The 23,669-nt window shown below is 39.2% G+C and overlaps 1 protein-coding gene and 1 pseudogene across 1 annotated transcript; both read right to left on the reverse strand.

The window, feature by feature from the left end:
• Positions 1-14,716: 14,716 nt before the first annotated feature.
• On the reverse strand, positions 14,717-16,915 carry LOC146384896 (perforin-1-like). Its single transcript, XM_084930344.1, has 3 exons — positions 16,897-16,915; positions 16,237-16,772; positions 14,717-16,078 (listed from the first exon to the last, which is right to left on the reverse strand). Exons 2-3 carry the CDS (start codon positions 16,770-16,772, stop codon positions 14,899-14,901), a joined length of 1,716 nt encoding a protein of 571 aa, XP_084786470.1. The 5' UTR covers positions 16,897-16,915; the 3' UTR covers positions 14,717-14,898.
• A 2,935-nt stretch (positions 16,916-19,850) lies between these two features.
• Positions 19,851-23,495, reverse strand: LOC146384897 (perforin-1-like; annotated as a pseudogene).
• Positions 23,496-23,669: the final 174 nt, after the last annotated feature.

The raw sequence follows: 23,669 nt of genomic DNA on the forward strand, positions 1-23,669 counted from the left end.
GTAACATATGGGTAGCATTCACTAAATCATACTCACTGCTTATAAGCCAATGAGACGGAGTCCCCACATGGGTTCCAATAAATAGAATCCCTGTTTGATTTTGTGCTAGCGTGAAGCTTTTCATTATGATCCATTGAACTTCTGATGACGCTCCGGACTGCGAGCGGCATTCGAGCCGACACCGCCGACAGCAGGAAGGCACACGCTTTGCTGTCTGCTGCCCGCTGTGTGAAGGTAAACAGCGCAGATAGCAGCGACTGGCTGTCAAAAGGCACATCAAGAAATATCTTTTGACCTAGCTGAAGATTGTAAGTGCAGTCTTTTTTTTGTTGAATCACATGCCATAAATCTTCCATGTTGCTTGAAATATGTGAACCATGTAGCCACAAAAGTCCCATTTCTCTCTGCTTTTGCCTTTCTGCAAAGCATGAAGCTCTACAATTTGGTTCTGAAATATGGCTTTGAACCTTTTAAGGCATGTGGAAATTAGATATTTAACCTTTAAACAAAATAATTTCATATTTTTGTGAAAACAGACCACGTTTGTGAGAGTATTCAGCAGGTAAAGAAACCAACTGCAGGGGTTTTTGTGTTTTTTAGTTACTTTTGTCATTAAAAAAAACGATAACTAACTGATTGAACCAGTGCTAACGTCTTCGTCTGTGCTCCCCTGAGCTAGTTTGTGCCCTAACAAAGATTTTTTTCAAAAAAGTAGGGGAGGTGGAGTGGGGAGTGGGGGTGGGGATATATCAAATTACAGTACATCAGTCTTGAGGAGAAGCATCTTTCTTGAAGACTGGGCGTTGACAGACAACAAGCGAACAGGCAAGGGAGGATAGCTGAAGATCTCTGCCTTTGATGAGACGTAACAATATCCAAATCCCCGACCGCCTCTTATTTAAGTTACTGAGGACTCTAAAAAAAGGGAAGTTATTCCAAAGTCGCTCAGAAGCTTGTGCGCTTTAGGTGAAGGGAGGGAATGAAGGGAGGAAGAAGTAGAAGAGGGGTGGAAGTGGGGGGAAAGAAGATAATGTTTATGCATTAGATTTTCAAAGTGCTTTTTTCTGCAAGGAAATTCAGATTCAAAGGTGTACTTCTTGCAGGAAGATCTAAAGGATTCTTTCTCCCTTTCCCTGTTATTGCTTGAGTGACAAAGTCTCTCTGTAGCTTAGCCAGGACTTTGTATGCACATTGTAACTGAGCGTGAGAAGGCCCTACATAGCTACAGTATATGCACCAAGAGGACCGAGTGATGTATAACTGTATATTTTTTATATAATATTCTCTACGCTCGAACTACATATTTGACATCAAAGAGGAAAGTAAGTCTAAAGAAGCACCTGTGTTAACTCAAGTCAAGCACCCTGCCGCCCACAAGCAATGCGACTGTGCCCACAATGGAGCCTGAACTGTGTGCCCACAGTTATCGCTCTAAATTCAAACTCATCGGAGCAATATTAACTGAGACTTTTTCTAAGTGGAAGTTTGAACTCCAAAACTTCAGAGGCAGAGCACTTTGAAAGAGCTGAAGGAGCGGAGATGAGAGCGCGAGGGTGTGTATGTGCATGCTTGCGTCGGATAGTTGCTGAGCGCAGCACTCGTACATACGTGTGATTAAAAATTCAAATGAGCGCCTTTAGAATCGATGGAAGGCTTTGAGGCTCCGTAATGAGGCTGATATATGAAGTTTAAACATTCGAAGCTGCTGGAAGTGCCACCGTAGAAAAAGAGACAGAGAAAAGGGAAGGGAGGCAAAGAAAGAGGAAAAGATTTGTGGCTTTGATGCAGGGATATCACCGTGGGGCATGGCTGGTTGGCTGGGGCTGGCTGGTACCGGGATCCGGAGCGCTTTCAGAATGTCTGCAATGCTCCCCGAGATACCATTTCGAGCAATCTCTCGCCAACAGTTTAGGACAAACCAGGAGCGAAGCGGAAGAAATGCGGAAAAAGAGAAAGAAAAGTGGATGGAAGAAAGCAGAAAGGGAGATGGGTGGATCAAAGAGGAAGAGGAAGAATTCCCACTATCAGTTCTCCGTATACACCTGTCAGTCACACGCACGCTTGAACACTCAAGTGCATACACAAACACACACACAATAGGGTTTGGTGTGAGGACTTCGGACAGAAGAGGTAATAGTTCACATGCTACACTGTGTGTGTGTGTCCACATAGGGATGCGGTCTCACACACACTGTTCTACTTCTATCTGTGGAAGCAGTGGGAGTCTAGTGCCACTTTGAACTTGCCTACCATTAAAAGCCTGACAGAGTTTTGAAGAGGCCTATTGAAAGGGAACCTGTGCATTTATGATGTAAATGTATTTTTTTCCAGCCCTTTCTTCTTCTCCCCCCCTCCATTTTTTTTTATTTTGACAGCCTTTGAAATTTGTCATATGCACATCCAATTTAACAGCCAGAAAAGACTTCTTTGGCCCCCTTTTTTCTTTTTCGCAACAATCCATTTTCATATCAACTTGAAAGGAATTGGCTGAATATTTTTGCTTGATTTTCTTTAATGTGATCATCACTGTTCCAGTCGCTCAGCGTGTTGGAGTTATATTGTTTTAGTCAGATAATTTTCTGTCAGATTTACTCTCATAACCAATTCTTCAAAGGGAGAAAACAAGTGATTTTCTCAAAAGGACAACAGAACCTTCAGTACTTGCGTATCGCCTTTTCTTTCACTTTAAACCAACTCGGGTAACCTTTTCTTTCATATGCGGCACGAGACTTCTTCAACTGCTCCGAAAATAAGTTTCCGGGTTTCTTTCAACCCTATTTTTACTGGGTCAAACAGCTCCGGCAGCCTCCATTAAATTGTCAGTCAGCAAAGATATTTAAAAATGATGAGGCTCATTCTAAGGCCTGTGTTGTGGTAAGCCTACATGCTGACCATCTCTGGGTCTGTAGTAATTATATATGCTCATACTAGATGATGCAGGAACAGACAATTTATTTCCAGCACCAACAGTTGCTCTGCTGGAAGTAGTCTACCCTTCATTTTTCAAGAAAAGAGATGGCGTCAAGAGGTGCTGCAAACTTGTGACTTTTAATGAAGACGCCTCCGTCACAGCTAATCCTTGCCACTCAAACTGCAACACTTGGGGCTGAAAAGTGAAGCCAACACAGAAAAAAATGCTATTGTACTAATGGCCACTTGAGGCTAGTTCCGACAGAGAGTAAATCCCTATAAACTTAGGCAAAAAAAAAAATAAACGTTACAACCTGGTCTGTATTCGATTTCTCGTTCAGATCAATTGATTTGTTCTGCAGTCATGAATCAACCAACCTCACATGAAAGCACATCATCATGTTACTGATAAAACAATATAGACATAAATTGTTCATCGGCGTGATGGATGCTGGAACAAAGCTGTTTTTAAACCTCTTTGCTTTGCAGTTCGGTACCAGAAACGTTCGTCCAGGGTGAAGAAAGTGAAAACTACACAGAAGGTTTATTATTTGTAACTCCTTCACTTTTAAAGTTTATAGAGTTTTAACATAATTGGCATGGCTGCGTTGACTGGTAGGTGGATGTGGATGTAGCAGCCCTCCATTAATTGGGGCTAATTTGCAGGCATCGGGACAATCTTATAAAACATGGAAGCAGCCTGCTAATCAAGCTCGGGGAGTCCACTCATTCATCTAAATATGGTCACTACTAGTTCAAAAAAAGCTACATGGTGGGGACCAAGAAGCGAATGCTGAGGCCTCACAGTGGGGAGTCAAAATCATGGTGACAACATCGACTTTTACTTAGATTTACCCCAGACCACTAAATGACAGTTCTAATCATCACAGATACAAATCTCTGTCTACAACTCTCTTACTGTTCGTGAAATAGTGGAATAGGCTTTGAAATAAATGTCTTCTTTAGTTACTCTTTTGATCTTTTGATCAGTCTGAACAGATCTCTACTACTTTTTTCAATCCATCTGTGTGTGTGTGTGTGTGTGTGTGTGTGTGCGTGCGTGCGTGCGTGTGTGTGTGTGTGTGTGTGTTTGGACCAGTTCAAAGCTTCCAGCTGGACGCAGCAGTGCTCGGACAAGAAAGGATAGTTAAGGCATGAGAGCAAAGATGGGGGTGGATGATGTGGATGTGTTAAAGAGTGTTTGGGAGGCGTTTCACGACAGCTGGAGCCTGACAGTGCTTCGCTTGCTTTCCCACCTGTCAGTAAGTCCCCATATCCACCCACACGCACATGAAGAAAGTTTTAATATGAAAATATATGCAGTGTTGGCTCATTCACAAACGTATGCATATTGATCACAAAGGGCAAAGGGCAACTCAGAGCTTCATCAGAGTCAAGTTATAACAGAGTTATTTCAAGTATGGGATTTGGACTTGCAAATTGTGTCCATATCCAAGCTGTAGTCTCTCCTGGGAGACTCTGATTTGTATACCCACCATGTACGTCTCAGTGAAATTCTTGTAAATTTGAGCTCAAAACAGGACGTTCAGATAAGAGATCCTCTTCGGCATTTCTTTTCCACAATATATGCAGCACCTAAAAATACTTTTCATTTCTGCATACAAAGGTTCTCTATAAATCCCAAAGCATGTTAACAGCAGATTAAGATCAGACTTTGTGATACACATCAGCAGTTTTCATGTTGTTACAGAGTGGGATTCCTTTGTGTGGTTGAATTTGAAGGAATTTTTAAAAAAGGAATTGTAGAATTTCAAAATCTAAATTTAATCAAAAGGAATCATCCAGCAGCGCCGTACAGTACTCTTTTTTCATCAAGAAAATTAAACATTGTTTGGAAAAGTCTTTGCAGCATTGCTGAAAAAGTGCAAATGTTTTATACTCGTGCATCACAGTTCGTCCCAAACCATCTTCATGGCCGTAGCAGTTATCACATGAAGGGTCTGAGGCATTTTCCTTTTGTTGCTTTGGGATGAACCTTTTTCTCCACCCAGATTGTCAGCCAGGCTTCCTTCCATCCATTCTAGTTAGAATATTTCTTATTGCAGTACAGTATTGCTGTAATAATGTTACACCGTTTGCACCAACAGCATTTTATCACAGACAGATTTGACAGCCAACAGATGTTTGTGCTTATATTGATTTTTTTTTTCTCATATGGGATTGTTGCATTATTGGCTCCCATCTGTGATGGTTTGTGTCTTATACACTCAAAAATAATATTTATGCTCAAAATACTGTCTTTAAGTAATTTGATTTCGTGAAAATTTCCCATTATTTCTGTTTAATGAGTAAAATGTAAAACAATAGAGTTTATATTTACAGTAGTTATTTCAGTCAAAATTATTGCTTTGTGTTTATGAAAACTCATAATTTTCTTTTTCTTTTCGTTTTTAGGGCAGATGAGGTGACTTTAAGAAGCCAATTAGGTTATTTTCTTGTTGTCCAGGAAACCTGTCATACTTTGCTTGGAAAAACCGGAGTGTTCGTACATTTTTCACTTGTACTGTATAAAGTAATTTAAAACGAAGCTTTTCCTTTGTTAACAATACACTCCAAATGGCATTAATAAAGCATTGCTCAAAGTGTTAGAGGCCTCACAATGTTTTTTCATGTTCTGCTATTTAAATAAAAATAAGTATGCGTCACAATTTTAAATATTATGAGACTTAAACAAAATAAAAGTAAAAATTGCTAACAGAACACACAAATCCTTTACAGGCCTATACATAATGAGAAACCCCATATACTCCATATATACTGTCAGTATATGCTGGTGAACAATGTAACAGTACAGTTTGGAAACATTCTTCAAGAAAGTAGTGAACACTTTCAGACATGAGATCCCTATTAGAGCTGATGTGTATCTTTCTTCACTGCCGACCACCTATAGGTTGAGAAAGATGCTTTGAGCTGTATATCCTTCACTTATTCGCGCGCACACACACCTGCATGTTGTGTTGTTGTGCCTATGAGTGGTGGCTGAGTCTTAATAAAGCCTAATCCCCGCCGTGCATCCTCTCTCTGTACCTCAACTCCTGCTGCTCGTCTGTCTCAAGAGTGCTGTAATTTACTGTCACAGAACTCCTCAAACCGGCCACCACACCGTGCACTGAGGGGGACAGGAGACTAGGTAATACAGATCACCGTCAAAAAGAAAGAAAAAAAACATTTCTACTTCTCCTTCTGGGAAAAAAATCGAATAAAGTCTTAAAAAAAGGAGAAACTGTTTTTCTCAGACTCAAACACACACAGCAGTTCGCCCAGCTTTGTTTAGGTTTCTGAGAAGAGAAAAAGGAAGGGGGGAAAAATTGCTAGGTGGTTGTCAACAGTTGAAGCTACAGCCGCACCTGGCATCGTGCTACTGGTCTTTGATCACTTGTCGAGTGAAATTCTGCCACTGGATTAAAGTGAAGGAGGGGGCAACCAAGGGTGGGAGGACTAGAAAGAGTGACAAAGGAGAAAAATACAGAGAGGACGACTTGTCTGAAACGTAGCCCTGTGTGTTTTGTGCCTTTAATGTTGCATGCAGTACCCTGTTGGCTTTAATTAAAATCAGCGTGAATTGTTGAATTTGTCCAAAGGCCCCCCCACTCTATTCACACCCTAACATACCACACAAGCTTTGTTTTTTGGATTTGCATGCAAAGTAAAGAATGTCACCTTTGAAAGTACAGAATCCAACAAAAGACACATTTGTGATTAGCAATTTTATCCTCAGTGATATATTGGACAAATCAACACAACCCAACACTAATCCAGGGTAGCTAATGTTTCAAAAAACTAACTAAGGCAGGTTAAAGATTCAGCAGTGTCTGCTGTTTTGTGCAGACGATGCTCTCAGTTGTGCTTTGTTATTAGGAGTAATATTTATTTATCAGCACTTAACTGATTTTTTTTTTTTAAATCTACCCTTTAGTGTTTGCTGCTTTTCCTTAAATAAAGCTGCAGATGCCTTTGCTGCGACCCCCCTGTGTGGTGCGACAGGTGCCGATCGCACACTGTAGCCCTGCTGTGTAAATGTAAAGCAGCAATTAAGTCTCTCTTAGAAATGCCAGGACGTCCAAGCTAAACTGTGAGCGATACCAAGTTAACACCTTGCGTGGGAGTCCTGGCAGAGCACCATTACTTTGAATGGTGGGAGCGACCTTCATTGAAGCACTAGGAATTCTCTCCACTTGACAGCTGGCTCTCACGTACGCCCTACACTGAGCATGTGCTAATGCTGTCAGAGATGTTTGGGAAGAGAACTGCTGGCATGCTAATCTGTGCTATGTTTGCCACAAGGCTGAGCTGAACTGAGCAGTCCATGGCATATAAAGCGAGGTGCTGACAGTAGTGCTACCAGTTGTTCGGGCTTCACCACTGGGGTGGTACTGGGAGATAAAAGGGAGCTGTGATTTCCCAGGTTACCATGGATGGTCACAACAACTGGGTGAGTCTAATAGCAGGGGCGGTAGCCGCAGCAGCTGCTTTATGAGTGATATCACCATGGGGGTCCACCAGCATGGAGCATGCAAGCTACACTAATTCAGTCATATACCCACATGTGCTGCATGTCATATAATGAGGGTTTGTGTGAAATACAGACGTCATCATTGTCTGGAGAGCACATTAATAAAATTAGCTCACACTTCAGCTGTCACGGTGATGAATCTGTTTCTGTGACAGTTGACTTTAATCTCCAAACCACCAATGTGTACGTTACTGAAGGTTTGCCCTGCGTTACACAGAATTGACAGTATTCATTCATTCATTTCCACACGCGGAAAACAGAAGCTTTTTATTTTCAGTTCAATTGTACTATTAATCAAACCTGGGAGTTCATGTTAGTTGCATGTGGCAACCAAAAATTATTTTTATTCATTTATTATTTCTCTGTTTAGTTTAATTTTATTTTAGTAAATAAAATCTGTAGAGGTTAAATCTACAGACAATTTGATGAGTTTGTGCTTAAAATAAATATGTATGTTCTCATAAATTCCTTTTAATTTGGTATTGTCTTAGAGACCATTCAAAAACTTAAAAATATGAGTTTGAAATCTTAGAAACAGTTAAGATTAAGTTAGTTATTATTAATCTCTGGTTCTCTTCCACAGCGTGTCTGTGTCTTTCTCCTTTCAGCCTCAACCAAGCAGCAGACCAGCAGATGGCCACTCCTCCCTGAGCCTGGCTCTGCTGGAGGTTTCTTCCGGTTAAAAGGGACTTTTTTCCTTCCCACAGTCACCAAAGTGCTTGCTCATAGTGGGTCATATGATTGTTGGGTTTTTCTCTGTTTTCTCAGTGTCATTTCTTTAGCTTACAATATAAAGTGCCTTAAGGCAACTCTTGTTGTTATTTGGCACGAGAAAATTATTTTATCATTTTATATTAATATGAAATTGAATTGAACTGAATAAGATCATTTTGTCAAATTATGATTATCCAACCAGTGGCAGCAGATGGCTGACCTCCCTAACCATGGTTTCCTGGACGTTCTTCCTCCCCACTTTCCCTTGTATATAGGGGATTGTCTTTAGCTTACAACAGTATAAGATGAATAAATAAATAATAAATTCACAAGTAAAACTAACTTATTCAAATAGTTAACATATAATCAAATAATTTTAACTACCAACTTACTTTACTTTTTTTTATAAGTTTAAAAAACAGACATACTGGAAAGTAGCTCTGTGTCTTTAACACATGTTAAAGTAAATCATGGTTATTTATTTTCATAACAATGGAAATAATTTTAAAATACACTTTTTCTTAGCTGAAAGAAATCCAACTCAACTGGGAAAATGAACGAACATGCAAACACGCATATTTGTGGTGTATTTCTGCATGCTGGCTTCATAAACTGATGCTATTAACATGTCGTCTTTGTTAGACACAGGGCATGCTTTAACTGGCTTTAACTGAGTTAACAGGATTAATCAAAGTACTTTAAAAAGAATTTAAAATAAAAAAAATTCAAGTTACATTAAATTTGAAATACAGAATGAATTTTACCTAAATATAATATATAAAGTATATTTTTTTTTGATAAGCTTACACAGCAGTAAGTTTAAGACCAACACCACTCCTTCTTGGTGTGCTATCTGATTAAATCAGACTTCCAGCAAAACTATAAAACTCATTTGCACAAAAAAACCCTAATTATTATTTTATGAAATAAATTAAATTTAAATGCAAAAAGATAACGTACCAAACATTTACTTCAGATTCTTGGTACATAAACAATGAAAATACATTTGGCACCAGCAGATGGCAGCAGCTCAGCACCAGCATGGAGCATCAGTGACCTCCTCATCTTACTGCAAACAGGCTGTGAGAACATTGCTTCTACACTCGTCCCACTCAGAAGAGCACAGCTCTCACCACTGTTTCACTTCTGCTGACCAAGTGATTTATTATCACCTGAGTCTGCAGTATGTTAAAAATGAGAGAGATTTCTTGTTTCAAACTTCCTGGTTGGTTAGGGTCTTTCTGTGTAAAGTTAACTTGTCTTCTTTGGCCTGCTTGCATTTCCCGAGTGCTCCCACATTACAAATACATGCATGTGATTCAAAAGCTGACTATAAGTCTGTCCATGAACTGATTCCCTGGCTCCAGAATGATTTGTGGTATTTTCTAGAGAACATGGAGACAACTTCTCCCAATTTTTTGTACTGTAATTTGAGATGTATTTATGAAAATATGAAGCAAAATGTCTCTTCAAAATTCCTGATACAGGATACAAATACAGAAAACCAAAAACTCAAATTCTCACAAATTTGTTTTTAACTGTGTGAAACAAACTAACAAACACCTAAATCAAACTAGGTACATGACCTCTTTAGTTGAGGTAATATCTCTATTTTCACTGATAAATTCCTACTGGGACCTAAAGTATGTTTGCTACTGTTTAGTCAGTTTAGAGTATCTCACACAAGAGGCAAATACAACAGGCTTCAGAAGCAAGATGATTTATTTTAGCTATAAAGAGAAATTGATTATATTTACTTGTGCATTTCAGGATCTTTATTTTACCATCCTAAGTTTAACTGTGGTTAACTATAGATCGACCAGATATTAAATCCTGCGCTGCGAGTTAAGAAGAACCAGAGGTTGTGAAGTAAACAGCAAACCAGCCTAGACAAGACCTACCTACTTACTTACTGTTCCTGTGCCCATAGGAATGTACTTTGAGGACAGGTGCAAATTCTTGCGTGCTGTTCATATCTATGTTTTTGTTCACGTGTGTGTACATGCATGCATGCATATCTAGTCAAGTGGGGGTGTGGCGACCTCTACAAGCCCTCTCCATCTCGCTGTGGTTCCATGGGAACCTGTGTGCAGTTAATCCCCCTTTTGGTTGGAGAGGGCTTCTCCAAACAAATCATCCAGCTCTAAGACCCGCTGCTCGTCAAGTGGGCTCCTGGCTCTCTTTGCCAAGCCTCACCAAAAAAACTCTTTTTTCATATGCTACACATAAAACAGCTACCTACCGTGAGGCAAATCCCCTCGTCTCTGTCTCTTTTCTTCTAAGAGCAAAGGAAGGAGGAAGGAATGGGGTGTGGATAAGCCAGACCAGCAGGAGACTGTCAAGTTGAAGAACTAAGATGACCTGTTTTGGAAATGGGAGTGAGTCTGAATAATGGCTGCTGGTAAAGGGGTCATTGTTTGATAGCAAGTTCGAAGAAATTGAGGATAAAGGTATAGATCTCAGCACTTTGATGTACTTTCCTTTATTATACATAACAGTACTGTACTGTGTAATGAACTCTGTGTCAAAGTATTTGTCTGGACTGGACTCATTTTCTTTACCGTGTGGGTTTTTTTTAATATCTGCACAGTCTGAGAGGAATGAGTGTATCACTCTAGCAAATCCGCTGATTCTCACAAAGATAAGCAGTAAACCCGTCATCGTTTATGTATGGTCAGTTACGTATACTAATATACCCATTCGACAGTATCATTTGGTCTGTGATTTTAGTCCATTGTGGTTGGTTACTAGTAAACATGATGATGCATCGTGCACCATTCAAATTTTAGGTAAATGCTATTGTTATGAAATGAAAATGAAAAAATGCTTCAAAAAGCATTGTATCATATTAAGTTTTAGATTTGGATTAATAAGTTGTTACTAGGCAACACGACCATATACAATACAATACATATCATCACCATCATCACCTCTGATACAGGTTGGACCCTTCACAGTCCTAAAATATACCTGTGTGCCAATTTTATTTGCTCAACTCCTCATCTTACCTCCACCAAAGAGCTCATGTGCTTGTTTCTGATTGTAGGAGGAGTTTGTGGGAAAACAAAGAGATTTTATAAATGATATTAGACCATCACCCGTTTCAAAGAAACATGAGTATAGTTACTCTTAATAATACACACTGTTTACTGATTTAAAATGGATTTAATCTGAACCAATTAAATTTTCAGTGGACAACCTACATGTTGCTGTGACTGTGCTTATTTTTATCAGCTAATACCACTTAGGTTGGTTAGCAAGTTACATATCAGCTGTAGTTAGCACTAATTACATTACTATTTACTAAATAATGTATTATGAAAATATGAGAATTTCACCACGTTAACTGAAATACTTCTTGGATGGTTTGTACGAGCAATAATCTTTGTCACATATTCCATGAAAAAGGGTCCAACAGTGGAAAGACGTCCACTTCAATGGCATGAAGCAGAATTGTGTCAAGCAGATGCTTTCCAGGTAGCTCACCAGGTAGAAAACTCACTCCCACTGTTATGAAGAGGCAAACTATGCAGGTCAAATTTATCATTTGTACCATTCTCTAAATATCCATTTAATTCCATAAAGTTTAACATTTAAATGTTGCATTCTATGAGAACTGCTTTTGTAAATAAATTCCTGTTTTCTTATTTTTTTCTTATGTATTGTCTTGCAGTCCTGATCAGATTGCATAAAATAATTCGATTATTTATTACTGACTCTTTGATTTGTGTAACCATCCACTTAAGTGTCTGGAATAGGGGTTTTAATTCCACAGATTTATCAAAACCAAAACATATGGTAATGTTGTATGAATCTGGAAGTGCACTGGCAGACTCTTCAGGCTTCTGGTTTTACCTGTTCATTTATTGGTCTGCTTGTTATTGTTCAGCAATGCAAATATATTTTTAAAAGGTACTTATTCTACACATTCCTGTGGCACTCCTTTAGGACAAGCAGGACAAGCAGTGCTTGTGTTGTGAAGTCTAAAAATAGCCATAAATTAAAATGTACCAAAGTAAATCTGTGTAATGGTATACATGTCTGTATAGCCACCAACAGTTCCTAAAACATGGAAACACACCACCTTTGAAATATAAAATCTGCAGTAGGCTGAGATAACAGTCCATCCCAGTTTAGCTGACTCCTGCACCACAGCGTAAACACCAATGCTGAAACGGTCCTTTAGGCATCTGTTGCGTTCTGTGCCATCTCACGCCAGCTCCAAAATCATACAGTGGGAAGTTGCCTAGAAATATTCAACATTACAAGCCCTAGCGGGAAAGGTTCCTGATCCTTCAAATACTACCACATGATCAGGGACTTTCTTGGGGTAAAACAATGTCCCTAGAGCTTCATTTGGACCATGGTCCCTCTGGTTGAAACAGGAAGACAATTTGAATTCTTCAAAAGCTTCTTGGTCCCTGCAGGGACTTCCCATGGGGGAGGTTGCTTCAGTGGCAACACATCGCCTCATGTTTTAGATTCTGAAGTTATGACTGTCAGCACCGAGGACAACACAGAGTGTGCACGCTTGATGCATGCTGCTACTCTATACGGTGCAAAAGCTTTGATAGACCTTGAATACACACAATAGTAGTCCTTGAAACCCAGTCTTTTTCAAAGCCTGCAGCACAGAGGTTACTGCCTGCCCTGACTGCTTAATGGTAACAGGCTAAAGCTGCTGGTATCTGTGCTATTTATATGTGAAAGTAGGAGTCACATCTGCAAGTGTAATCTGTCTATACTTAACAAACTGCATTCACACATTTTTGTATTTATTTATTTTAAAGTATTTAAAGATGAGATCCTTTTGTAGAGACGATGCTCTGTAAAGGAAAAGAAAGCTCAAAAAAGCTTTATTAGTTCTTTTAAAGAAGGCTTAAAAGGGTCTTTGATGTTACATATTAACATTAAAGGATGGGTTATATTTAAAAGTTAATGCACCACAAAGCTGGTATTTTATTTTATTTTATTTTTACTATTTAATTTTTTCTTGATTCTTTTTCAAGCCTGTTTGTTAGGATTGAGGGACAGTTATATTGGTAGTTATCAAGCATCCACAAGACTGAAAAATGAAGCCAAAATGGAAGTGTCAAAACTGCAGTTCATCTCATAGCAGCCTGCAAAAATGTACAAATACCGTAGACGTCATATTAACGATGGTGGCCAAACGTATAGAGAAAGGTGCTATTCTACTACATAACACACATACACAAACACCCAAGAAGCTGAGCACAGTATGAGAACAAACTCTAATATGAACCTGTTTAGATTTACTTGTTAACTGTTTTGTTGTCATTGTGTAAAAAAGCCGAATGCCATGAAGCCTGTCAGAATCTTACTGAATATTTTAACACAGTCTTTGTTGTAAATATGTCTTTATTTATTAACTAAGTCTTTGTTTATTTCACACACAGTAAGACATTCTGAATGCAGTAAGAAAAATAAACCTGTAACCTAACACTGGTTGGTACGCTGTCTTAAATATCCTGATCATATCAGCCTATCCGTTCCTTTTATTATTAGTTACTTCTGCTCAGTAATCAACAGGAGCCATAAGCCAATCAGAATGCAGCCTCAGTCTCGCTTGAACTTGTTAATTAAGGGATTCAATCTAACAGATAGATGCTACACACTGCAAGTTTAGTGGAACACTTGCTCATTGAGCCCAGAAATCCCACTTTTAGACAGAGTTGACCTAATGCTGGTTGTTATTGATGCATTGGAACATTTAACAAAGCAGACCGTGACTGTGGAAGGCAGAGCTGTATCAGACGCACTAACGTCCAGAAACATATGTCAAAGTGACCGGTTCAGTCCAGCAGAGGGAAGTGTTGGCTGTCTAACGACTGATGTCTGAGGTCTCGGCTATAATTGTGTGCATTCAGGTGTTTTATCTGTTGTTTTTGTTGTCGCTATCCACAGGTTTTAGATTATACTTATGTTCTTTATATTCCTGGTGTTTCCTAAATACATATACTTATAGAAGAAAGTGCACAGCTAATGGACATAAAATATTTAATCCACAATAATAATAACTGAAATAATTCTGTAGTATGTAGTGATGAAATAAAATCTATAGATGAAGTACTTTGGTTTGAAACCATGCACAGTTATTATTTTTTTAAATACATATTAGAAAATAAAATATTCCGCTTCAAAACGAGTCTTACAAAACTAATAACTAGTGCTTAATGTTAATAATAATACATATTTTAACATAATAACATAATATTATATTATATTATCTGTAACTCTGCGTTTTACTAGGCCTGTTTGCCTTAGCTGTTAACTTAGTGCTCCACTCTCTTATGTTAAAAAAAAAAGTGGGCATTGTAACTTCACTGTGGACACAGTTTATGGAAAATATTGGCTACATATTCAGTGATCAACACTGTTTTAGACAATGCTGAGCTTAAGCAGTTAAAACAAGACCTATCTGCAGGCTATTAAGTTAGTGTGCTATTATTAATAAAAACATTTAGCTGTGATTTGGCAATATTATTGAAATAATTGCACTGAATAAGACAAATCACACAAAAGCAGCGCTGTCTTTGCCGGTGCTTTAATTTGCAGATTTTGTAACATTGATAGTACAAAGAAAAGCCTGAAAAAGAATCAACAATTCTTTTCATAAAGCTGCCTGTGAATGCATTTGATGAATTGCAAAGATATGTTTTTACATAAAAGACAAAGCAAAATTAAAAAGCAAAGAAATAACATCAAAGGTTAATGAAAAATCAGATTTCGGTATCATCATTCAGTCTTTTAGCATAAATCTTTCCTGGCTCTACAACAAGCATCTCATAGCTGTTGGCGAAGGCCTCCGTCAAAAAGGGACTAGAAGTTATCGGCACGTAATCTTGACAAAGCCTACCACCAAGATTTGGCGCACACTCCACTTTGTATGAAAAGAAGAAGGTGCCATGCTTAAACATGCAGCTTTCGGTCACGTTTCCGCTACGCAGGTCAATTGAACACTTGCCAAGCAGATCACTGTTCCAGTATGTGTCTTCATCATAAACCATAAAACTTAGTTTATTTTTACTGTTGAGCTCGATGGGTCCAAACTCAAATACCTCTGACCATTTGGGATTATCATTGTTCAGTATAATGTCAGTGCGCTTTACCTGTTTATCATATTTAACCATCACTGAACCATCTGTCTTAGAACAGCAGTCACCATACAGGCCCTTTGCATAAAGTTTGAACACCTTCAATGTTGCGAGGCCTTTCCCAGCAGGGCAGCAGTTTGCCTTGACATTCTGGTTACTGTTGCAAACACAAGCACAAGGATCTCTTTTGTTCACTCTGTGGCCAATCTTACAAGTTTCTGAGCAGTTTTTCAGCAGAGCATTTCTCTTAATGTACTTCTCCACCTCCAACTTCAATCCAGCAATGGCAGAATGATTAGTTGGCAGTATGGTGTGCAGTGGCTTTAAGTTGTATTGGACCACATCAGGTGTAGTTTTTAGTGAGTTGAGCCATTTCTTATAAACAGAAGCATCTGACTGCGCTTGAAAGAGTACTTCAGCTCCATCAATGTTTCCACCAGTGACCTCTGTGAACCGCTCATGAAATTTACCACTAAAGCTTGGCATGGACAGCTTTTTCTTTATTGAGTTACAATACTGCATCATTGACTTAATGCTACTAGAATGAGCAAAGCATCTCGAAGCCTCGACTAACAAACAATCATTGATTACTGTTGCTGACAGGCCGTTCATGGTCGCTTCGCATGTCCTGACAGCAGTGATGGCCTTCATGTCTCCTCCGAGAAGAACTTGTGTTATGTAATGCGTACCATAGGTATCGATCAAAATGCGATATGATTCCTCTGTTTTTTGTGAATAAGCAGGAAGGGAGTTCACAGCTGATTCAAATTCATGAGTCAGTGGAGGTTTTGCTGCCAGTCTGTAGCTGTAAAAGACATGGATCACAAACAGTGGTTATAACTTCTTAATTCAAATCTCAATCAAAGAAAAAGTTAATTCATTGTCTTTTTTTAACCATCCTTTTAACTAAGGATTTCCAAGTTAACCAACATACACATTTGGTAAAGAGCAAACTACACTCACCGGTAAACATTACAAGAGAGAGAATGACGGAAGAAGGTGTAACGGTCTTTCTTTGACTTTTGCAAGGCAAAGGTGCATTCTTTTGACCGGGAACCTCCATAAATTGGCTGAAAAGGCAGAGTGGCGTCTACAGAGAAATTAAGGCCGCTTTCCCAGTTATTGGAGACAGCTGACACAGAATCATTGGCAAACTTTTCAACGGAGTCGTAGACTATGCTGTAGACCTTCAAATCACACCCGGGGATGATTCTCCAGTCCACCACAGCAACAGGCACCTTCTGCTTTTCTTTTTTCATGAACGGGTTTCTCTGCAGCTTACAAGAGCCATTCCCAGTCTTCCACGTTTCAGTGTCGATGATGGAGGCTCCTTTCCTCTCCATTTTGACAATGTCAAAACCTTCTCCACCCAGATTGTAGCCGGGGATGAAATGAGCCTTTTTACACTCCTCTGGTGTACCAATGAAGCTCACACTGGAAGGAAGGCACGGAGGACTCCAAGCCCAGCACAGGAGCAGGAACTGCCACAGCATAAACATCTGTGTAGATGAAATAAAAAAAATAACAGAAGAACAAAAATAAAATGGTTAAACAAAGCAATCTTTAAATTGACACTTTCAGCCCAGTGCAATAGTTTCATAATGACTATGAAGAAGACCTTACCTTGACTGTGAACTGCAAACTGTGATCGTGCTGTCAAAGTCCGACTGACTGTATACTGTAACATTAATATGCAGGAGGTGGAGTCGATACTGTCTCATCTAATTATCAGCATTCACACATTATGTGCACTTCACTATGTTCAAAAAGTCTCACAGAGACTTCTTTAAAACAGATTTTTTTGTTTTTTGTTTCACATGAAGAATTTTCTGAAATTCAATCTGAACAAAGACAAAAAGAAAATGTTTACTTGTCAGACTGAGTCCCAAATAAATGGATTCATTTAGAAAATAAATACGAAGGCAAAACAGAAGCAAAATGCATCTTTCAAGACATCTTTTGTTTTAAGGTTTGCTTTAACTTTACTTTCATATGTCCTGTATCCCAACCCAAAATGAACAAATGTGAAGTCCAGAGAAGTATTTAATAAATAAAACATGTGAAGAGTATTGATTGTGGGCATACAGAATAAAATAAATTGTATTTCTGGAACTTCTCGCTACTGGATTCCACATTTTTAAAGGAGTTGGTCGTATAGAAACTACTAAACACAAGAACCTAAAAATGTGAGAGTGAAAAGTTGAAAACGGGCTGAGTTGACACCACTATGGCTCGCCTCGCCCTTACAAGTACACAAACAGCCCGTTTGCGATCACAGGGCGTAGTTCTGTTCCTGAGAAAGTAATGTGATACTGTGTTCTTTAAATGTGTTGCACAATTTTTTAAAAGCTGGTGAGCTCAAGTAAGCTTTTGACATCCTCGAACGTCTGAGAGTTAAACAATTTCCACTCCACCTTTACTTTGACCTTTTTGTAAAAAATTTTCACAATAAAAAACAGAAATGAGTCCAAACAGATTCCTTCCATCAAAAAAACTAACAATAAAACCATCCATCTGCCCATCCATTTTCTTTTGTTTCTCCAGTTTGGAGTTACAGGTATGCTGGAGCCTCAGGTGTCATAAGGCAGGTTTTCACACCTATAACAAATTTAAAATCACCAGTCGCTCAAGCATGTGTGTCTTTGCTCTGGTTGAAGAAGCCAAAAAGCCCCAAAGATTTTATTAAATTACCAGTACCTTGACCAGCTATATTCCACTACTTCTGATGTGTTTATTTTTTTTGTTTATTTTTTTGTTTTTGTTTGTTTGTTTGTTTGTTTTTTACAAATTAGTTATATAACATATGCATTTCTTCATTCATCCATCCATTTATTCATTTTCCTTCATCTTATTTTATTAGAAAAATTTGTGGATTGGAGGAATGTCTCTGTATTTAAATACATATGTGGACATAATAGTTGCAAAAACAGTGTGTATGTTCAGATCATGACAGGTGGGGTTTGTACAGGGACATATCTGGAATTTTGCACATGTGCGTTTAGAACAAGGTTTCCTTTATTTGCATAAATGTGGCTGTTTGGTTTGCATAAAGATGTTCGGCTTCTTCTGCTGCTGTCCATCCTGTGCTGCAGGGTTACTGCACAAATCCATACTGGATTTCTGCTTCAGTGCTGTAAGTAGTTGCAGTTCACATATGTACCACAAAGCGGCGCTAGTTTCATGTAGAAATGATGAAAACACACATAACAGACTTCAAACTTTTCCATAGCTTTTTTTTTTTTTTTTTAGATTTTCTGTATAACTTATAAACCTTCCATGTTTCTCTGTGCAGGAAAAAATAATGTTATTAATATTTCAATGTGAAATCAATGATTGGTCAGGATGCTGCTGGCTGCATAACAGTCAGAACTATAAACATGCATTTTACCCTTCATTATGCAGTTAACACATTATAACGTGACTCTGTAATAGCAGGGTTACACTGTTTACCAGCTACCGTCTGTCTTTGTGGAGTGTGCCTTTTCCCTTCTGTCAAAACAGCCAGATGAAGTTTTTGAACTTGAGCTGTTTGACCCGAGGGAATTGATGCATCTATTCTCTATTTATAACGCAGACAGGAGGTGTGCCATCACACAGAGGCAAAGTGATTGGTGGATCCTCAGAGGACTCTTTGTGCTTCTGTAAATACGCAATACACATGGGGAACATAGTTGCATCTGCTCTGTGAAAACATGTATGCATGCAACCATCCACGCATTGATCTACCGAAATGAATTCTTTGGAGATTGCAGATGTGTTCATGCATGCCCTATATGCATACAAGAAGGCAAACAAATTCACATGTATGCTTTAATGCCTATACACTTTCACAATGAAAGAGTTACAGCTTGCTGCTGGCACTCCCACATTATTGAAGTACACGTACGTATTTTCAAGATGTTCTGCACAAAATGAGCTTTTTCTTCCTTAAAGGTTCAAAGAAGCTCAACAAATACACACATATCATCCTAATATAAGTTTCCCACGTGAAGCTTTAAACTTCACGTTAACAGATACGGAGAGAACTGCCTCAGTTTTCTTTCATTTAAGAGTGAAAAGTGGCACATGTCAAATCACTACCCACAGACCTTTAACTGGCTCATGGATAGCTTTTAGTCTGACATCTACTGACACAATAATTCAGATAGATAATGTAGATTATATTGGACAAACAATGCAAGAGATACATGCAAATGCACGCAATGATGTTGTTTTACAGAGTACAAGAATACTGGGTTTTGAAAGTGTCACAAATATGTTTGTCATTAATAAATCAAGCAAAACTAAAACCCCAATTCTAAAAAAAAAAAAAGTGATGCTGTGTAAAATCTAAATAAAAATAAAATGTAATCATCTGAAATCTCATGAACCCATATTTTGTTCATAATAAAACAGAAAACATAAACAAAAATTTCAAGGGTATTTTGAATTTGATGCAACATATCACAAAAAGAGTTGAGACAGGGTCACGTTTACCCCCCTTTTTTAACATTGGCCTGTAAATGTCTGGGAACTCAGGAGACCAGCTCAGAGTCTTTTGAACTTCTCATACAAGATTCTAGCTGCTCAACAGTCCTGGATCTTCTTTCTATTATTTATCTTTTCACAATGTTTTCAAGTCAATGAACATCACCACAAATGAAGCAAACGCACAGACACCGATGTTGTTTTTGTGACTGCTTTACTGGCACGTTTTATTTTGGAAAAATACATGAATGCAGTATTAATATATTTGCGATTACTATATGAGGCAGGAATGGTTCCACATGATAAGCAGTTAAGCAGAAATGAGAAGCAACCATATAAAAGTAATGAATAGATCACATAGTCTCCCTTTGTCCTACTTCAAGTCCCGGCCTGACTAATTTGCCATGCTGCTCACCAGTTTCTCCAATAAGGATACCGTTTCTGGTATGAAAGACTTTGGCCAAAGAGGGACTCATGGGTGAGGGGATATACTCGTCACAGTAGTCACCACCTAGGCTTGGTGCACACTCTACTTTGCAGGAAAAGAATAATGTACCGTGATTAAGCATGCAGCTGTAATTCCACCAGCCTTTACGTGGTTTAACCTGACACTGCCCAAGAGGATCACTGTTCCAGTATCTATCCTCGTCGTATACATTTAACACCAATTTGTCTCTCATGTTAATTGTGATTGGTCCAAACTCAAATACCTCCGACCACCTGGGATTATCATTGTTTGGTATAATAGCAGTGCGCACTATCTGGTAACCATATTTAAGCTCTACTGAACCATCTGTCTGAGTACACTGGTCTCCATATAGATTCTTTGCATAAAGATTGAACACCTTCAATGTTGCACGACCTTTCCCAGCAGGACAGCAGTTCGACTTGATATTTTTATTACCATTACAGACACAAGCGCAAGGATCTCTTCTGCTGGATCTGGATCCAATCTTACAGGTTTCGGAACATTTTTTCATCAATGCGTTTTTCTTAATGTACTTTTCCACCTCTAGCTTCAGTCCTGCAATGGCATAATGGCTGCTTGGCAGAATCATGTGCATGGGCTTTATATTGTATCGGACCACATCAGGTATGGATTTAAGAGACTTGACCCAGTCCCTCATAACGGATGTTGATTGCCCTTGAAAGAGGATATCAGCTCCGTTAATGTGTCCGCCAATGATGTCTGTGAATCGCTCACTAAATGTACTGCTGAAACTTTGCCCATGGTTTAACTTCCTTTTCATTGCCTCACAATGTTTGTTCATGGTTTTAATGCTGGCAGAGCTCATGAAACTAACTGAGGCCTCCACTGTGAGACAGTCGTTGACATCTGTAGCTGACAGGCCATTCATGGCCGCCTGACAAGTCTTGATGGAAGTGACGGCCTTCATTTCTCCTCCTAGATACAAAATCCCTTTGTGATGGAGGTGTGGTTTGCGGGCTCGAGGGACCGTGCCAAGAAGGCTGGCAGGGCAGCTGAAAACCAGTAATTGTGGTCTCTCTATTTCAGTTATGCCGAGACCTCGATGAGCGGGAGAACAGGTGGAGATCACAGGGCAGTGGAACAAGAATTGTAAATAAACCACGTGACTTGCAATGCTAAGTGATGTTACAAATTTTAGTGCTGGCAACACTCGAGTCTTTACTGGTGTTTACATCCTTTTAACAGGAAGATCTGCTATGAATGGTGCAGAAGGCCAGGGAATAGAAAGCACAAACAACCAATGGAAAAGAGAGGAAAACACAAACTATGGCAAAGTTTAGATACAAGTTAATGGCGTGCAGTAGTGGCATGTAAACACAGCAGGACAAAAAGTGATGAATGCAGAAGAATTTAATGCTAATAGATCAATGGAAGTCCTCAGGCAGCCTGAGTCTATAGCAACATGACTAAGATATGTTTGAGGGTGAGCTGAATGACAAAGGATGGTTTGAACCCAAACTGGCAACTGGATCAACAAAATAGCGCTCTGGTTGTTTTTCTGGTTGTAAGGTGCTATTCACCCCTCCACCCCCTCTGGTGCTTTTCTCGCCATGCCTTTATCTCTGTAGCTATACTGTTTGTGGTTTGTCACATTTGCTGTGTGTCATTTTTCTTTTTTCATCTTTTCTTTCTCTTAGCTTTTTCCTCACTTGAACACGTCCCTGACTCTTGTTCTACTGGAGCTCTCCCCATGCTCAAATGGACTTATTCATTCTCCACTATCACCAAGTGCTGCTCATAGGCATTTTTCAATAATCTTGCAGGGACTTCATCTGTAAGTTGGCACTATGTAAATAAATAATAGTTTTAGTGAAATAAGTTTATACTTCTCAGCAGCGGCTGCATTTCCTGAGGAGGCTGAGGAAATTTAGTATGTCGGCCAAGATCCTCTGCAGGTTCAAAGACCCCACACACCCCCAACACAGACTATTCACACTTCTGCCCTCGGGACGACGGTTTAGAAGTGTGAAATCTAGAACATCTCGACTTAACAACTCCGTCTTCCCCACTGCTATCAGACTCTTGAACAGCTGACCTATTTTAAAAGTAATAATAATTTTTGCACATCAGGTCATCTTACATATCAAACCAGCATATTAACCTAAGATATTCAGCATAAAATCAGATTGTTATTTAGTCATCAACTCATTTCACATCAACAGCTGCTCTTACACTGACTTACTCGCCATACTTCTCCCCTGACGTTCCAAGAAGGACTCAGTTTCTGGAGTAGAAAACGTCAGCCAAAGAGGAGCTTATAGGAGAAGGGATGTACTCCTACACCGATGCTGTAGAATCATTGACAAGACTTTCAACCGACTCATAGACCGTGCTGGAGACTTTCAGATTGCATTGGGGGAGGGTTCTCCAGTCCAGCAGCAGGGACCTTCTGCTTCTCTCCATTCATGTAGCTGTTCTGGTACATCTTACAAGTGCCATTTCCAATCTTCGATGTTTCAGTGTCGATGACATAGGCACCTTTTGTCTGTGAAGGTTCTCAGTCATCCAGGTCATCGTAGTCAAAGGAGCTTGCAAAGAAAAGCGTCTGGACTTCTTTAAGATAGGCACCTTTTCTCTCCATCGTCACAATGTCAAAGCCTTCGCCGCCCAAGTTGTAACCAGGGACAAAGTGAGCCTTTTCACACTCCTGTGGTGTACCAATGAAGCTCACGCTGGATGGAAGGCACAGGGGACTCCATGCCCAACACAGGAGCAGGACGTGCCAAAGCTTTGCCATCTGAATGGAATCATTTAACAATGAGAGGAGATTCAATTACATGAACAAAAGGGAAGTTAAACAGTGCAAAATTCCATTCCAGCTTTCTTAGGGCGAGAGGCAGGGTACACCCTGGACAGGTCGCCAGTCTGTCACAGGGCTAACACACAGACACAGACAACCATTCACACTCATATTCAAACCTATGCACCATTTAGAGTTACCAATTAACTTATACCCACTAACTGCATGTCTTTGGACTGTAGGAGGAAGTACCCAGAAAGAACCTACGCAAACATGGGGAGAACATGCAAACAGCACACAGAAAGACCCTGGACTGATGGTGGAATTCAACTCGGGACCTTATTCCTGTGAAGCAACGGTGTTAACCACCATGTCACCATGTTGCCCCCCAGTGTAAACTTAAATACCCAAAATATCCAATATACCTCACCCAAAGTTCTTATCATTTCTGATTGCATTTGATTTGCTTATGTGAAGTATGTGCAGGTAACACTTTGGTGAATTTATAGCTAGCAAGCTGTCAACATATACAGTGGCTTGCAAAAGTATTGAACTTTTTCACATTTTGTCACATTACAGCCACAAACATGAATCAATTTTATTGGAATTCCACATGAAAGACCAACACAAAGTGGTGCACACGTGAGAAGTGGAACGAAAATCATACATGATTCCAAACATTTTTTACAAATAAACAAC

The sequence above is a fragment of the Perissodus microlepis genome, chromosome 6 (genome assembly GCF_051167445.1).
Source record: "Perissodus microlepis isolate ML-2025 ecotype Zambia chromosome 6, ASM5116744v1, whole genome shotgun sequence".
Lineage (NCBI taxonomy): Eukaryota > Metazoa > Chordata > Actinopteri > Cichliformes > Cichlidae > Perissodus > Perissodus microlepis.

Excerpts from the sequence above, each read along its gene's own strand:
- LOC146384896 (XM_084930344.1), bottom strand. The coding sequence starts at position 16,772 with ATGTTTATGCTGTGGCAGTTCCTGCTCCTGTGCTGGGCTTGGAGTCCT. Across the intron at positions 16,079-16,236 it reads CTCTCTTGTAATGTTTACCG|CTACAGACTGGCAGCAAAAC; the intron begins GTGAGTGTAGTT and ends TGTCTTTTACAG.